Consider the following 18,613-nt stretch of genomic DNA (forward strand, 5'->3'; position numbering starts at 1 on the left):
ATTTATGCCATAGTGTTTGTACATCGTGTTTCTTTTGTAAAATTAAAAAATAAAATTAAAAAAAATCAGTAAAAAAAAAACAAAAGCCAATATTAGGCAGCACCTACCCTTCCTTTAACTGTTTATATTAGGGCTGTAATCAACCAAAGAAATTCTTGGTCGACTGAAGCCCTCAAATTTCGACTAATTTTATGTATGAAAACTATACTGTGTCAACTGTCAGCACAAAACCTGTTGAGGAATATTTAGACACATTTTTTTGTCATGTTATAATAACTGACCGACACGATCATTTCGTGCACAGAGCGAGACTGAGCAGAGGAGCTCAGCATCTCGGCTGAGACACAAATAGACTTTTAACTTAAAACTTTACACTCAAACACAAAAGGCAAGTCCACTGTAAGAATTTTTACAATTAAAACAAAAACAATTATTAGACTAAAACATTGAAATGTCAATTCTGATATGTTCATATACGCTAAACTGACGGGGCAACCTACGGTGGACACGTTAGCTCACCATTTCTAGGTGACACGCCGTGTCGTGGAGCTGTGACAGGAAAACTGTTGTTGGCAAACTTTGCATTCGACTTTTTTCCATTATCTATTTTCATGAAATGCTGCCACACTGCAGGTGTCTTTGACGTGGTGGAGGAGGACTGACTTTAAATGAAACCGTCAAAATTAAATAGACATTCATCAAACCTCCAGACGTTGGCCTTCTGGTACTCTTCAGTCTGTCTGTCTGTCTCTAGCGGTTCGGGCGAGTCCGAATAAAAACCCTGCTTTTTCTGTTGTCTCAGATTAAGTTGAGGCTAATGTTTGTATTTCTGGTAAATTTACTTTTCGACTCAGTACAGTAACTTATGTCAGCTTATGTTCAACTAACATCAACCTGACAGACTACGAACAGAATTCATGATATGCGCATGTCATCAGCACTTAGCAAGTATCCAAACCCCTGTTCAACGAGCATAAACATGCAGGAAAGGGGGAGGTCCACCTGCTTTGTCCATCATTTCTTGGCAGCTTTTGCATAACCACTCTGATTGTAAGCTTGTCAAAACTTACACTCTATTTAGGTGATAAATAATAATGGTAATAGTCCATTACCCTCCACTGTCCCATAAGAAGGGAGGATTCAACAAGATTGGGATCCTCCCTGAACAGCACAAAAGCCACGCTTCTGGAGAGAATGCAGACAAGCTCTGCTCCCTCCAGTACAATATTAGGATTCTCAAGCAATATTTAGGTGTAAATGAACATGTCCAACTGAATCCATGAAGTTTCTTTGGGTCTGATGTTGGGCTGCATTCTAAAGATTCATTATAATGACATTCAGTCTTGTAGCTCAGGACAGGTGTGGTATAATGTTTGTTATTCTGTGTATATTTTTTAATGAAAACAAAAAAACATGAAATTAAATTTTCTGTTCAAGAAGTTACAAAAACACTTCATTGTGAGGGCTCACAAGTAGTCCATCTTAACACAAGTTGTGCACATGCTCAATACATCCTGTCATCCCATCGCTGACACAAAACTCAACAAGAGAAATAAAAGAAATTAGAGAAACAGGTAGCCTGGACCACATTTGGCCACATTCTTTCATGGTGTGACTGCATTTAATGTCCTCTCTTGAAGCAGGAAATTCATACAGATGGCGGCATATTAAAAGCTGCAGCAACATACATATTTGTGGAGGTTTTATAGGAACAAGCAACATTTTCTCTCTGATTTCTCTCTCTTCTGCTTTTAATTTCTGACCGTTAAACATGATAAGTAATTCTGGCTGCTCCTCTCACTCTGTTTTTAGATATTTAACTTCTCCTGTCCATCAGCTATTCTCTCACTGCTTCTTGCAGTGGTTTGCATAAACTCCATAGGCAAGCTGTCAGTGGTATTCTTGTTTTGGTTGGTAGCGTATATATATGATCAACATTATTCAAGGTTTGCAGAGCAATGAAAACAATTCTGGTAAATGGAATCTGTTCTCTCAGGTAAGCTCCCCTGGAAAGGCATTGAACCTGTATCCATCTAATGAGTATGAAGTGCTGCCCAATGGAAGTGAAGCACACTGGGAGGTGGTGGAGCGTATCCTCTTCATTTACGCCAAACTCAACCCTGGGATAGCCTATGTCCAGGGTATGAATGAGATTGTCGGGCCAATTTACTACACTTTTGCCACAGACCCCAACAGCCAGTGGAAAGGTAGCTTCCTTTACTTAAATTTAATGATTCCTTACATTTAGATTTCACTCATATTCAATATTGCACTAAATGTCTAGAGATAAATGCTGACAAACAACTTGAACAACTTGTTTGCAGCCTAAATATGACTTTGAATATTGTAAGTACAACTGAAAATGTTCTGCTGTACAAGTTGAAATTAAATACTGCATTGAATTGTGCTTTCCTATACAGAGCATGCTGAGGCAGATACATTCTTCTGCTTCACCAACCTGATGTCAGAAAACAGAGACAATTTCATCAAGAGCCTAGATGACTCCCAGTGCGGCATCACTTACAAGATGGAGTGTGTGTACTCCATGCTCAAAGACAAAGACCTGGAGCTCTATCTCAAACTGGTATCGTCAAAACTGCTTACCTCCTGCTCTTTCTCACCATCTCTTAGACAAATAGGGATGATTTGAGCTGCTCAGTCATGAATACAGCAAAAGCAGCAGTGAACACTTTGACATAGATGGAAGGCATACAGATGATGTCATTGTAAAACATTCACATTGTTGGTTCATGTGATGCGGTGATATAAAAACTCCTTGAAGATGACCAAATCGTGCCTGCTACAGGCTCACTGCTCTACACCTGGCTGTGAATCTGATCTGAGATGGTGGCTTTTAGAAACTTGCAAAAATTGTTGGAAGGAATGAACTTTTCTACTACGCATCAAGCACTTCTGTCTCAGTATCCTGGCACATTAAGAGGAAGACAATGTGTGAGAAACGGAATAAAACCTAGAACCTTTTTGGAAATTTTTCAGCATTAATGCTTTTCATTAGTGAATGAAAATGACTCATGTAAGTGTGGAATGTCACATATGTCATGTCTTGGTGGAAGTTAGAATTTAAACGCACAGGTGTAAGCGAAGAAAAGAACAAAAGTAGCTTGAAGACCATTTTTATCAAAATCACTATTTCAAAGTTTAAGATGAATTTACATGCTCAAATTTATTCTGTGCTTTGGAAAATGTGGTTATTATAGTATAATTTTTAGACCGGAAGGTGGTCGAATTTTTTTATTCAGCACTTTCTAAAGATTTAAATGTATTTACCATTAAAAAAAAAGAGCAGCTAATTGGGAAAAATCTAGTAACAGTGTTAGAACAGATTTGATTTTTAGGCAAAATATAACCTTTATGTTTAAATGCAATGGGAACATCTTTGTTATTAATCTTGCCATTCCTTCATTTTCCTTTTCACACAGGACGAGCAGAATATCAAACCCCAGTATTTCACGTTCCGCTGGCTGACCCTGTTGTTGTCTCAGGAGTTCCTCCTCCCAGATGTCATCCGCATCTGGGACACGCTTTTTTCTGACCAGGACCGCTTCCACTTCCTCATCCTAGTGTGTTGTGCAATGCTCATGTGCGTTTTTTAAACTCATGCTCCTTCTGTATATTCCCTTGTCTCAAGTCACTCATGGTTTTTGTCGACTTCCATTATTCACAGACTTATACGAGATAACTTACTGGCTGGAGACTTCACAGTGAATATGCGATTACTGCAGGTAAGGCATTGAAAGCAGGAAAATGAACGCTCTTAATATTTAGACATGCAGTGTACAGTATTTTTCCCTCCTGTTGTTCCTGTCAGGATTACCCCATCTCAGATGTTCACACTATCCTGACGAAGGCCAAAGAGCTGCAGGAGGACTCCAAACCTGTTCACTCGTCTCCTGTGGCCACCTCTGCTCCGATGTGGTGAGTGGGCGCTCAGATATTAGCATTGTAATGTCAAACATGTATGTAAAGACCTGGTCAATGAAGATCCTGAACGGATGTGTGGGGAACCCCAGCATCTGCTTTTCCACTCAATGTCTGAAGTTTACTCTGTTGGGATTTCTATGAGAACTTGAAGGACATTCTGCAACTTCTGCTTGAAGTGAAGAACAAATGCCTCTCAATGAATTAAGAGTCCTCCCCTTGCTGCCATGTTTCCCATGGTGACTTCTGCTCAAACAATGAGGCTTGCATCAAACATCTGAGGCAGAAGGAGCTGCATTATCCTGAGCACCAGATCTTAGATGGTCAAGAAAACATTCCTGAAATGTTCAACAATGGAGTCAAGATTTTAATAAAAGCTTCCACTGCGACATCTTATGGAAACAGACTGAGCAAACATAAAATTGGGCTGAGCAATATCGCATGCTTGTTCTTTTTTTTTTTTTAATGGTATTTCTTATTCAGTGTTTGAACTTTTTCAATGTAAGTAACATGTATGCCTTATCTGGAAGAGGAAACAGCATTTCCAACAAAAATGTGGGGTGATGGGACTGGCCCATTGGATATGACAGTAGGAGTTCTGACATCATTGTTTCATTGGCGTTGTGCCTTTTGTTCATGTTGAAGTAAAGGTGTGGTAACATTGCTGAGAGAACAAAACATGATTGAAAGCAGGGCAAAGACCATCAGAGAGGATTGCACTGCTTTTCTTTCTGAATATTTCTTGCCAAGCTTTCTCTCCAGTTTGGTTTTGCACGTATAGCTCATGTTGTTAAATTGCAGTACATGACCAGGTGAATCCCTCACTGCGTTCAAGACAGTACATGATGTTACAAAAGGTTAGGGTTGGTGTGGTCAGCCAAATGAAACTGAACTTAAAAAATACATTAGTCCAACAGAAATCCTACCTCTGAAAGTCAGGCTAACATACCTACATGATGTGGTTGGGAATCAAATTACTCTGGCATGTAGAGACTTCAATCAACCCCAAACTTGCCAGGATATTCAGTGCATGTTCTGTAGGTCCTAATGTGCTATTTAACCCATCGATCAGCTCACAGTCAAGCCAGATATGGTTGGTGAAAACAATGCGTATTGAGACAGATGAGGAAATCGTCTTCCTTGTGTCTTAACTTGGGTTGGTAGTTTTCTTCAATAGTGAATTGAACTGACACTTGACAGGGACACTGCTTTCAGCTGATTAACTTCTGGCATGTGATGGAAGAGGTGAGTCGAAAGTGAGATCAATCAGCTGTAGTTCCTGAGTTCATGTATATTCGGACAATGACAGCAGTTCAATTAAATGAGCTGTACCTATAGTTGGACTGCCACTGTGCATAGAAACCAACCCATTTCGTTTGGCCACAGCAGGGGTTCTCAAATTACTGCTTCCATGCCTGGTCTAACTTGACCGAACACAGCCTTGGTATCAGGGAATTAAAAAAAATTGTTTAACATATTTTCCCTAAAATGTATTTTATAAGAAGCAAACTTATTTAAAAACAAAAACAACAATGTAGAAATAGGTTGTGTGCATAATGTTGGCAGATAAATCAGGCAGGACGCAGTTCTTTTAGAACCCAAAGGCAGGATTCTTGAGCGCTGGTTAGTCAGTGAAGCAGTGTCTGTACTCTGAGTCCCCCCTGCTTCCAGGTTCCTTCCCCCATCTCTAAAGCTGTCCAGTCACCCTATGGAGGAAACTAATCTCAGCGACTTGCATCTGCGATCTAATGCTTTTGGTTACCATAGGTGAGTGTTGGAAAGTAAATCAACAGGTAAATGTAGAGCTACCTTCTGACTAATGCTTAAGAAGTTAAGTTTCCTTTTGCCAGACATCCAGTCAAGTGTATAGTGATTCATTAGGTAGAATCATAAGGCCAGACTGTTCTCAAAGCTGTCACATGCTTTTAAATCCTTGTCATCAAAATAAAATTGTAGAAAAACATAAATCAGTATTAATGACTTACAGTGTCTGTTGGGCACCTCCAATTAATCTACCTTGCATTGTTGTTGGTCTGTGGGAGGAAGCCAAAGAGAACCCACAGAGGCACTGGGAGTACACATGAACACACCCAGAGGCCTCGGACAGCCAGCAGCATGAAACCAAGCACCTCCTTGCAATGCTAACCACTGAGCTGCAATAAATGTAAACTTAGAAAGTGGAACCTTTGTAGTGATTTTGCTTGTAATTTCCTTTTCATTTTTGAAACAGAATATTTCTTTCAAGTTCACACACATACATGTACCTGAGTATTTTGGCCAATAATTGATGCAGTGATGTAATGAAATACAAATTTTACCATGAAATAGGACAGAATTGTTCCTTCCTCAACCTTGCAACCTGAATAGCTCTGTTTCCTAGGTGCTGGCACACCTGGCTCTTCGGTGGCATGGTAGATGACACTGATTCATGTTGACACCTAAAACTAACCCTTCATTATTTGGGGTATTTTTTGAGAGTCCCAGATTTGTCATCCTGTAACTGATTTGAATGCACTTTTAGATCTCTTAATGTGTGGAATGTAGATTTCTATCTACACGAGAGATGGGGTGAGGAGCCATTCTTTTTTGGCTCTTCTTGTGTTTTTTTGTTTTTATTCACAAATAACTTGTGAATAATTTTTTGATTATTCAGAAAATTACAGATTACAGGAAAAAATAAGTGAGGTGTTGGTACTGTGTCTTTATTTTGTTAGTAATCCAAAGTAGTAGCAATTATGCATATTATACTTCTTTTATATTGTGATACTTACACTGTAATTAGATATATGTTTTAAGTAATCCTCCCAACCCTGATATACAACACAGGAAACAGTGCATCAAGTTTTCTGAATCTGAATCTTCATAACATGGTGTACTGGAATCCACGAACTACTCACATGAGGTGTGATAATGTGGATATGAGTGAGCCAAATGAACAGAAAGGTGGACTAAGCAGTTTGGGTGTACAAGGACTACAGAATATACTAGGGTGCTGGCTTAACAAAGAAACATTTTGTTTCTAGTTTAAGAATATTTGAGAATTTGTAAATGAACAGCAAAGGAGAGAGATATGAGATATTCCATACCCCAAATCTATAGGATGAGGCATATTATCAGATAGTTGGGTGCCAATCCTCATTCTGAGAGACAAGGAAATGCTAACTTCCTCAGCACGAGTGTTGCAACATTCACCAATGAACACAAGCTTTGGATAGTGAGTGAATACAAGGGGCTGGATGTGGTTTCCTCCATAGAGGGGCAGGGCTTGGAGCTCCAAGGGGGATTGTTCGTTGTGGTCCATAACAACTTGATGAGTATAAGTATTACTGAATCATGGATTGCAGTTACTGTATGACCTCAGACCTGCAGGTCAAGTAGGCCCAGTCATAGAAACAAACAACCAGATTGATAGGAGATGGGTCACGATTGGTGATCAATGAGGGAAGTATTACTGAGACTACATTCGTTATGGAAGGGTAACAGTAGAGCTGAGCTGTCGTCTAATTGTGAAGTCTTGAAAAGTGAAGCTGGATTGCCTTCACATCTGGACGTTAAAGAGAATGAAACTGGAGAAATGTGTTTCTGTTCTGAATTTAATTTACATTCTCAGTGCTGAGAATCCTGTTCAGCTTGTGCTGATACTGCTCAGCTTAATGCAATGTATATAACCACTCCACCTGCCCTTTGAATTATTACTTCGGGTGAGTAGCAACATCAGAACATCCTGGTGTACTGCCACTCCACTTTTGTGATACAGGGATTCACTGTCACCTCTGAAAGAACAATATTGTATTACAATATGAGACAGAATGACATTAATTTAGTTTGGTGCATATAAATTATCCCTTAAAGATATTTGGTGTACACATGCCTATCATTGTGGATATAAAGCCATAAGTCATGAATCTAACATTAATAGAAGAAAAACTCTTGGAAAACAACAGCTTAGAATGGGTTTTTAGTAGGTGAGAGACCATTGGGTCCTAAATGAGCCTTTCGGTTTGTTGTGAAAAAGTATTTCAGTGCTTGGTAGATTGGCTATAGTTTCCCTTTCACTCAAATATGAAAGTAGGGCAACCAGATGTTGCACCGAAGGTGGATACTGATGGACTCAGCAGAGGATGCATGTGAATGTACTGGAACGCTGTCTTTTGGTGACATGATGGGTGCTGGTTCTTGCTTGATTGTTTTTAACATGGTGGCCTTGTAACAAACTGACATTTAATAGTGTAAATGTATGCCAAAGAATGTTTCTGAAAATATTGGAGGTGTTAAATAAGAAGAACAAGATTAGTTACTGTAAAAAGTCCTTTCATGAGCCATCCCCACTGGCTTTGGTTTCAGACGATTTTAGAGGGGTTAAGGTGGAGAAACACAATATCTCTTGATGTATGTGAAGATGATGGATCCTATTCCTTGTCTTTTTTCTTTTAACAGTGTTTTTATTCATATTTCAAGTTTTATGTGGATAAATTATTGGGTAACTAGACCTGAAAGTAGGTATGAGCAGGGCTCCAGGCCAGGACTGCACGATATTTCGTTCAATCATTGTCATCATGAGGTGTACATGTGCAATAGTCACATCGCCAGACGTGTGATTTCTGAGGCCAATAAAGTCAAAAGGTCATGCTGAAACGTCTTGACTGCTTGATGGTAAACTTGTGAATCGCATTGATCTTCTTTCAAGGGTGCTTGAGCGTGACGTCATGGCAGGTTCAATAAGCACAGTATGAGCCACCAATCACAATCATTGATTAGTTTATCAAAGCAGAGCCCACACCCACTGAAGTAGTTGCCACAATCATATATGCAGCTTAGAATTTACACTGTTAATAAGAAGACTTTAAAAATCATCTGACCACTTAACAAATGGAATATTTTACCATTTAATTTATTTTTCACCCAAGTTGCCATCCCCATCCTCCTGCCTGGATGAACGTGGTAACTTGCAGCAAGGCTCTGGAGCCTCCAGTGTCAGACGTGCACACATTCAGCAGTTGAGCTCAATAATGATAAGTAATTAAAGGGAGCTCATTTCTGTTGGAAATGTGGTGCAAGTGGTGTGCACTGTGGTTTTGTGCTCTGATGACATCACCTGGTGGGCACATGCAGTTTGTGTCTGAGATACATGCAGTGTTCTGTACCAGTCCTGAAAGTTTCCCTTAAATAATTACAATATAGGCTATTCATGTATGTGGAGAACAGGAGATCCACCTGCAAGGTGAATGATGACATTTCACTATACGTTAATATGCAGGAACATAACTTGATCTCAACGCCATGAATATGAGGTCTCTCCAGTGCAGTGCAACAGTGCCTACATCACCGCCAGCTGGAGATTTTAGTGGTCTGATACTTCCAGATGCATCTTGGCCCGAGTTTGATGGTATCCACCTTTAGAGCTTTGATATGACATGAAGCTGCCATACAAAGGAGGGGGAAGTAGAATGAATAGTTCACATTTACAGCACCTGTGCTCAAACGTGCAGTGACACAGATCTCATTGTTTGAATATGGTTATGAGAATAAGCAGCTGAAATGCCTTTCCTTCAAAAAATGTTGCGTTTGTCTATCCAACAACTTGCAAAAGTCCATAATATTAGGTTTCCTTGGAAATGCGTGCCAGACCAACACTGAAAACACACAGTTTGTGTTCATCATGTGCGCATATTTGAGGTGAATATCTTTTAGTGACCTCTATGAACTGATGGCTTCCACATATTGTATTGTGTGCATTTATGTCGATCCTGATGGCTTTATGTGTGTGCATATTAAACCATCTTAGTGAGGACATTTTTGGGGACAATTTTGGGAATCGATCTGTCCTTTTTTTGAGACCTTCAAATGGGAGTTATAGGGGTTTGGGCTTGGTTTATGTTTAGCTGAATTTGAGACCAGGCGTCTAGTTTGGCTGGTTATGGTAAGGGTTTCAGTTCTGCATTATGTCAATTTATGTCCTAATTAAGATAACTATACAAATGTGTGTGTGTGGGGGGGGGGAGGAGCAGACAATGTTTATTATATCCTTTTTATGTCTTAGGTCAGTTGCATGGTTTCAATTTTGTAAGCATATTTTTGCAATGTCTCCAGTGTTAAGACATGTATAAATGTTTTACATGTTTGCAAATGTGCATTAAAATTGCATTAATCAAACCACTTTCCTTGTGCAGTTTATTTTGATTTATTTTTCACTTAAAGCTGACTTCATTGATGCTAGAAAATAGATAATGATGAACTGCAGCAAAAGCCAAACGAGAACGCTTCTCCCTTAAAAAGGTTCCATCCATTTTCTATAATGTTTATCGTATTGGTCGGGGGGGGGGGTGGAGCCTATCCCAGCTGATATTAGGTGAGAGGCGGGGTTCACCCTGGACGGGTCAACAGTCTGTTGCAGGGCAGTCAGGAGCAATTAGGGGTTCAGTGTCTTGCTCAAGGACACTTGGACATGGTCACCAGCGGAAGTGGGGATCTAACCAGCAACCCTTGGGATACTAGATGGCCACCTCTTAGCCATGCTGCCCCCCCTTAAAGAGGTTGTTCACACACACAAAAATGCAGTCATTATCTACTTCTACTACTCATGCTGACAGAGTAAAGAGTAAAGTTTTTTAGTCCAAAAACACAGCTAGAGTTCACAGGAAAAGATGTTGAAGAGAGTGAGACCAATTTTCAAATAAAAACCCCATAGAATATCTCCATACTGCTTGCTCAAATAATCCAAGTGTCCTATAGCCTTAAAGTAAGGGCGACACTTTAATGACAGATTTTTCATGTTTGGGTAAAATATCCCTTTTGAGGTCCCAACAGAAGTCCCACCCCTCCTAAAACCTGGCAAAAACTCTCCAAGCATACTGAAGACTTTTTTTTTTCAAAACTTCTATCCCCCTTTCAAAGTAGGGGCTCTACACACCAAAGTAAAGCTCTGAGGCCAGATGAACAAGTGTCCATTTCATGATTTTAAAATGCTGTTTGTGGCAAAAGTTTTGTGGTTGCGCGTTTTGAGTCTTGAAGCACAAATGATACCTATTTGAAGGGATAATCAACTACAACTTCTAACATAAATGGAACAGTTAATGGTTGATTTGAAATTAAGAATATGATTCGTTTTCAAATATGTCGTACAGGAAAAGAGTATTTTGGTTCCCATCTGTAAAAGTAAAAGCTTTTCGTCTTTATTAAATGTGCTAATTTGTAACAGTTCATTAAAAACTATCTTAGAGACGTTTGAGTTTCTAGAGACCAGCCTCTAAGTAACTTTGGATAATCAGATGTTGTGAATGAAGTACCTTCAGGCTCAGGCCCTAATCTTGATATTCTTGCCATGCTATTTTTGTTGCTGAGTGATGAAGACAGTGGTGTCACAGCGTCAGTCTGTTTGTACCAAAACTGGAAGATGCACATGTTGGAGGTGAGTAAAAGGAGTGAAGCTCCTAGCTGCATTTCCTCAAGTCATCCTCCCGTTATCTTACCAATGATGCTGATGTCCTTGAGTGGAGCCAGCACTGACCAGGCTTGCTTCAACACACGCACACACGGGCACGCACACACACACACACACACACACCTGTGTTTGACTCGAAACATTTTGATACGTCGTCTGCACACTCTGGTAACATAGTCATTTTTCAAAATTGACCAATCGGGCGAATGCCAGAGCATCAGGGCCATTTCGTAAAGAATGTAATATTACTTTGTTTCCTGGCAGGAGGGAGTCAGTTCTCACTGGGTTTCCACAGAAGCTCAGTCTGAGTCCCAGCACGGGGCTTTGGTGCACGTGTAATTGTGCTGTGAAGTGTGAATAAACCACTCATATATTTAAAGAATAGCTGCTTGATCTTTTATGTCCTGAAGCTGTGTTAGGACAAAAGGTCCAGGGTGAGTCCACCCAGGAGGGTGGGCTTGAACACACAGAAAGCAACATTTTTATGGTGATTTCCATTTTGTGGGGTAAAAATGCTCTTGAAATATAGAGTCCATAAACTTTTCCAAATCTAATCAGGTAATACAGTGACACTTCACACAGGATATCATATTTGCATGAGTGAAGTAAAAAAAAAAAAAAACTGAAGAGACAGAGAAGATGAGTGGTACAGAGACAAGACATTTTATCATGGAGCTGGAGCCTCTCCCAGTGGCTTTTGGGTAAGAGGCAGGGTTCACCCCTGACAGATCGCCAGTCCATGGCAGGGCCAACACATAGAGACAGACAACCATTGGCTCTCCCAGCCACGACGACAGCAAATGATGACAATGACCCAACCAAGAACTGAGGAGACACACAGGTTAAATACAAGAAGGGAAACGAGACACAGGTGGTGCAATCACCCAGGTGAGACACATGAGGTAATCACAGGAGGGAGGTCAGGAAGACAGGACATGACTACAAAATAAAACAGGAAACACCAGACAGGGATCGTGACAACTGGAGTGTCTGTCAGAACACACCTGGGTTTGAGTGAAGTAGACCAAAGAGGCCAGATGTGAAAGAGAGGTCATCCTTGATTGTGGCCTGAAGTGCCCAGCTAGGCAGGTAGGTGTTGTCAATAGGCAGCCATTTATGTTCAAGTCAGTCATGTTGAAGATAAGAATTTGGTCGCCTCAGCTTGGAGAATGTCCATTGTAGGTTCACGCAGCTCGCACGCTGAAGGGCCTCACAAACAAGCTGTATCTGCTGTTTGGCTTGCTAGCCAATCTTCATGATAGACATTGAAGTCTCCTGTTGGAGCCAGAGTGCATTTTTGTTTGTTCTACTTCTTCTGTCTACATGGCATGCTGAATCCTAATGTCTGAAGGGCATTGGACATTGGTTATTGTTGATCTTAGAACACATACCATAAGCACATTTACTTTTAATAGTTTATAAAGTTACCTTTTGTTCTTTCAGTATTATAAATCAATCACCTACTCGCGTCAACAATTGTGTGGGTGAGGTTTCATCATTTAGTAGAGCTGCACAATTATGGGCAAAATGACAATCTTCATTATTTGATCAGGATTTAAATCATGACTTTTTATGGCAATAACTTACTTCACATTTTGGACCTTTTTTAAGCAATCTATGGTGGTAGGTGGATTGCACTATGTGTCGGCCCTGCTTTCAGGGCGTGTTCAGCTTCATTATATATATATATATATATATATATATATACATGCATATATATATATATATATATATATATATGCATATATACATGCATATATATATATATATATATATATATATGCATATATACATGCATATATATATATATATATATGCATATATACATGCATATATATATATATGCATATATATATGCATATATATATGCATATATACATGCATATATATGCATATATATATATATATATTTGTATATATATATATGTGTGTGTATATATATATATATATGTGTATATATATACTGTATATATAATTACATAAAAGAATGAGAATACTTTATTAATCCCACATAGGAGAAATTTCATTAGTTTCCGCAGGATTAGGGAAGAAGAAAGGATAATATAAATTAAGAGAAAGAAAATATTTATGGAATAAGAAACAAACAAAAAGTAAAGTAAATAAAAACATGAACATTTATATTGGACAATTTACACAACATATTTACATGAAGCATAAAAGAAATAGGAATATATTATTGCACCATTATTTGCACATTGCTGGAAAACAGGCATGAATGTTCAGTGTGCAGTTGTACAGCCTGATGGCTGCAGGCAGGAATGAGCTGCGGTAGCTCCTGCCTGCACTGAGGGTGCAGCAGTCTGGAGCTGAAGGAGCTGCTCAGGGTCTCCACAGTGTGGTGGAGGGGGTGGAGGTGTATAGAAAGGTAAGGCTGATAAAGAAAAGTAATAAGATCTCCTTAAACACTTTGATGTTTCAATGGTTTCTGTCGCAAAAGTATGAAATATGAAGGAAATGAAAGCCTTTTAAATTTGGACAGATGAGTGAATATAAATATGTACACATTCACTCACATAAAGGCAAATATTTTTTGGGTTCTGTGGGATATGGGGCTTATTCATTTGTAAATTTATAAAATGTTTAATATGAATTTGTGCACAAAGATGGATGGAGGATACTTTGTAATGCACAAGTTTCAGGCAAATGTTATTGAATAGGAAGACAGTTCCCCAACTGTGATGAGATTAGATCTCCCAGTCTCAGTGAAAATAATACTTTATTTCCACTCTCTTACTACCCACTGGTGAATGTGGTTTCAAAGTTCAAGTTTTATCTTCATGTGATGGTGAATAGCTTGTTAAGAACCTGTTAGGGAGGAAGCATTGCAGCAGACTGGACACAAGGCCTCTCTAGAAATTGGAAAAGAAGCAGTTTTGTTGTAATCAATTAGGCTGAAGATCAGTAAGTATATTGTGTTGGGTTTTCAAAGTACTCAGTGTAGTACAGGATGAAGACTAAATAGTTATTGCTGACTGTGCATGTTGTCCAGTTTTGACATTGATGACTGTTCATTTACTAATCCTGAGACCATCCATCTGACAGCGTATAAGAGTGTACAAGGGTTTTCAAACTGTTCTGAGCAATCCCTATTAATTAACTGTTAAAGTTACAGTTTATGGGCAGCTTTAGCCTGCTTGAAACATTTCCAGCTGGTCCCAAGCCAGCTGACAATAGACACAGGAAAATTACATTGTCATGATATCGTCTTTGATACAGATGTGTGGTAGGTTCCAATTATGTAATACGATAAGAAAGAATGATAATTGATCAAATCGTCTTTCCTAAACAGGACTAAAATTCACCTTCTGTGGTACACTGGTATTGCTATTGGGCTATGAATGAGTTAAGCAGAAGAGCAATGTTCTGTAAGATTTTATAGACCAGGCAAATGTTTCTGTATTTTTGACATTTATGATGCAATGATGGGAGCTGTTAGGCCTCTGGTCCAGAACTTTAAGGGTCTGCTTGTAGAGGGTTGCTAGTGGTTTTAGTGCCAAGCTGTTGGTTTATCCTCGACTTTTGAGATAGCATGTTAATTGAGACATGATCACGGCATTCATACTTTATCTGGCAGCACTAAAGGTAGTTGTGGTTCTTATATGCTTAAAATTAGCTGAGCTAAACCTGACATAGCTCACTTCTTTTTCATTGGTGCTTTAATGTTAGATTGGAGTCAATAATGATTCTCACATATTTAAATTGAGGTACAATCACTACTTTTACCCAACACTGTTATATTTGGTGTAATATAACATGGTCTTTTGGTAAAAAATCTTTCCTACTTTCCATTTGTATGAAGTTGAAGGCAGGAATAGTTTAGCCAAGTGGTGATCTATTCAATAGCTGAGGTGAGTTTTGAATTTTTTTTCCACGTCACAGTGACATCGGGATGCAATTGAGTTCCCACACAAGGGTGAACAGATGGCAGATGGGCCAAGTATTGTTCCGTGCAGTACTCCAGTGCACAAGTCATGAACCCGTGAAAGATCATTATTGACATTCACATGTTGACTTTGTGAGTTAGGTATGACTCTTGTTGTTTTCTGAAGCCTTTACAAATGTCTTGAGTGTTTTAATCGACTTTTTTTTTGTGATAAAGGTGTTAAAATTATAGCACAACAAATGTGCGAAGAAATATATTTCTTATGTATGTATCATATATATGTTGTATTTGAGTAAAAGAAATACTTAAAAATATGAAATTTACCCAAAGGAGTGAATTAAGAAGACACAAAGAAAATGTAAGTCTCTATTAATGTTAATCAGAGCTTCTGACACATCATTGTATGACCAAAAATGTTTCTGTAGTGTTGTGATAGCTACACAACAATGGCATAAATTTGTAAATGATGTGGAAAAAAATGCACACATTATGTTGATACAAATCAAGCCTACCTCAAACCACAATGTGGGTTGTAATGACAGAGTGGCACATTTTTTAACTCCAAAAAGAAGTGTAGTTTTGTGATAAATTACTAAATAAATCAAGAATGTTGATTAACATGCCATGTTACTGTCTGTGTGTGACCAATTTTTTGGCCACTTACTGAGAAGATAAATGGACCTGGATGGACATTTTTTTCCTTTTACACAGATAATAAGAGATCCAATTACTTTTGGATGGAGCTTAAGACTTGACGAATGTGAATCTCTTGCAGAAAAAAAACAATGACAAAGTGCAAAGACAAAGTGCATAGTATGGAGGTTATTTTGACTGTTATTTAAAAAGAGAAGCTGCTCTTTTACCCACTTCTCATCAAACTTTGAAACCACAGGTAAAACATTGATTTAGAAATAGTTACTGATTACTAGGCAGAGATAGCAGCTACAATGGCTGTCTTCCAGGGAGTGACTGTTGCCACGCTGAGCGTATAATGATCTGCAGAGACAAGGCATTCTTTCAGAGATCTAAGCATTGTAAAATCCATGCTCTCTTTCTGTGTGTATAATATATGTGTGTATTGTTCAGAGACATGTTGGGCAGAAGGAAATCTTGCTGTTGATCAAATAGTTGTGCCACAGTGGCGATGCTACGGTGATGCTAGTCCTACCCCTTCCACCTTTAATATTTCTTAGATTCACAAAACTGACAGCCGAAGCTGATGAACAGCGTCATGAAGGTGACAGTACAAGTGGTCTGCGATTTATGTCACTAGCCGTAAGCGTTATCATTAGGGTTGCCAGCTCTGTGACATGGCACACTTGTGGTCTCTGCATTGTGACAAATACACACTGAATTTGATCCTTTTTATTTCATTCTGCATGAACAAAGTGCAAAGTCGTTTCAGCAGAGAACCATGATTTAGAATACAAATAAATTAAAACAAATCTCAATAAAATTTGAATAAAACATTAATAAAATTAACAAATAGAACATGTACCATGATTTTCAATAGTGCGAAACAATGATCAACTACAACAATTTTTGGAATACAACAATCACTGCAAAATCAAGCCTTTAATATGTTGTTGCGCACTGCATGTAGCCATTCATTTTCTTTTTCTCACTCAACCCTGTACTTTTTCACGCATTAAGAAATGAGGGACAAAAGTGTGTCCCTCATTAAGGTATATATATATCTTTTGGTTCCCAAATAAGGGACATTTCTGTATTGTAAAGGGCAGTTGGCAACCCTACCTCAGACTGTAAAACAGAGTCAGCGTCTTTGTCACTGTCACCCATGTTGCTTTGTTTTGCCCGTCTGTTGTCTTCCGGTTCTTCTTCACAAGCAACTGTACCCCGATCAATAAGATAAGCAGGATTCTGTATTGTTAGGATTGTATTGTTGTCGTGACACATCCATGGACTCCAATTGTAAAAAATGGCGGACGAATTTCGGATCTGCTTCCAGATTATGGAGCCTCCAATAGTTTCAAACATTGCGTATCATGGCGACAGAACACATTGATTCCAGTAGCCGCATATCCAGCAGTTCCAGCGGTAAGTTGTAAAGATATTGTGATCTTTCTTATATGTCCTGTATGAGTGAACATTTATGTTGTAAATTCTGTTTTGTTTGATAGGTTTCAGCAATGGTATAAATTTATCTTAACCATTCCTTAGGTTGGGTTTTCAGCTGTTGCCCACTTGTTAACTAGCTTGACTTTGCCACACCAGTTGCTCAGATTTAACAAAAATAATGAAGTTATAGAACTTCTAAATTAAAAAGTTCATATCAACTATTGAATGGTTGCCTCAAATTAGGGGGTGGTTGTCAGGGGTTTTTATTTAGGGTTGTTTTGCTGAACCTGGTGATGGAAGTTTGTTGGCTGTAATGGGCTAATTATTGTCATTTACCACAGGAAGAATTATTGGTCCACTTTGCCAGTTATTTCATTAAGTTGGTGATTTATTAACATTTCACAATGTTGTGTGTTGCATGTAAGCAGGGGCATAGCACCAAATTCTGGGCCCTGTCCACTCTCAATATCAGTGGGCCCCTACCCATGCTAGTGCATGAGGCACGTGAGCAAAAACAAGAAAGGAAAAAGGGGTATTTATTTAAAATAAAAAAGCAGAAATAGGGTCTTAAGCTACAATCAGATCTGATTATATTGTCAATATATGGCCAGCCTGACCCATAATTTTCTTATACTTACAGCCGCAAGCAGCCTGGTTGGCAACTAGTCAAGCTAAAGACTTCAGTCAACATGTCATTCAATCTGGGCTCACTGAACTTACACTTGTCACTGGTTGCTGTCGGGTGGACTAAACCACTTTGTGCCTTCAAGAGGGGGCCTCCAGAATGTCCAATATGTTGGGTGGACTGTGACATAAAGTCCATTCTCTCAGTTGATGTTATGAATGTATTTGAAATAAATTATGACACCAATTAATTGGAGGGCCCAATTCATTCGAAATAAAAACATCACAAAAAAAAAAATCAGGATTTTCATGAGCCCCTCTCCCTAACTGGGCCCTGGGTAGTCAGCTCCACTTTCGCCCCTATGACCACACCCATGCATGTAAGTAGTTTGTTTTTTGGGTTTTTTTTGTCCTGCGTTCATTTTACTGTCAGACCTTAAACCTACCTGTTAAATGTTATGAAGCTAGATTGCTATTTCTAAATGAAGAAGCAGTGAGCTCCTGATCAGGGCACATCAAGGAATTGGGTATGACTCCTAATTAATTAGATTTGATTTTAGTTTGAATGGCGGATAAGGTTTCAGTGGTGCATTTGAGCATTTGATTATGGCATGCCAACAAGGCAG

At 38.9% G+C, this 18,613-nt stretch overlaps 1 protein-coding gene and 1 long non-coding RNA gene across 2 annotated transcripts in view; both read left to right on the top strand.

The window, feature by feature from the left end:
• tbc1d13 (TBC1 domain family, member 13) overlaps positions 1–10,086 on the top strand; it is a 29,534-nt gene extending 19,448 nt beyond the window's left edge. The window contains exons 8-12 of the mRNA XM_086187436.1: positions 1,997–2,207; positions 2,421–2,584; positions 3,441–3,601; positions 3,686–3,743; positions 3,830–10,086. Coding sequence (XP_086043562.1) covers positions 1,997–2,207; positions 2,421–2,584; positions 3,441–3,601; positions 3,686–3,743; positions 3,830–3,940 — 705 coding nt within the window. The 3' untranslated portion in view covers positions 3,941–10,086. The remainder of the gene's footprint in view (positions 1–1,996; positions 2,208–2,420; positions 2,585–3,440; positions 3,602–3,685; positions 3,744–3,829) is intronic.
• A 2,286-nt stretch (positions 10,087–12,372) lies between these two features.
• On the top strand, positions 12,373–18,279 carry LOC147244440 (uncharacterized). Its single transcript, XR_015110428.1, has 3 exons — positions 12,373–12,469; positions 17,254–17,342; positions 18,004–18,279. It is a non-coding gene; the product is annotated as an uncharacterized LOC147244440 (long non-coding RNA).
• The last annotated feature ends 334 nt before the right edge of the window (positions 18,280–18,613 follow it).

This window comes from Aulostomus chinensis, chromosome 19 (assembly GCF_037954235.1).
Source record: "Aulostomus chinensis isolate RoL2024-O1b breed Wild chromosome 19, RoL_Achi_v1.0, whole genome shotgun sequence".
In the NCBI taxonomy this organism is placed as follows: domain Eukaryota; kingdom Metazoa; phylum Chordata; class Actinopteri; order Syngnathiformes; family Aulostomidae; genus Aulostomus; species Aulostomus chinensis.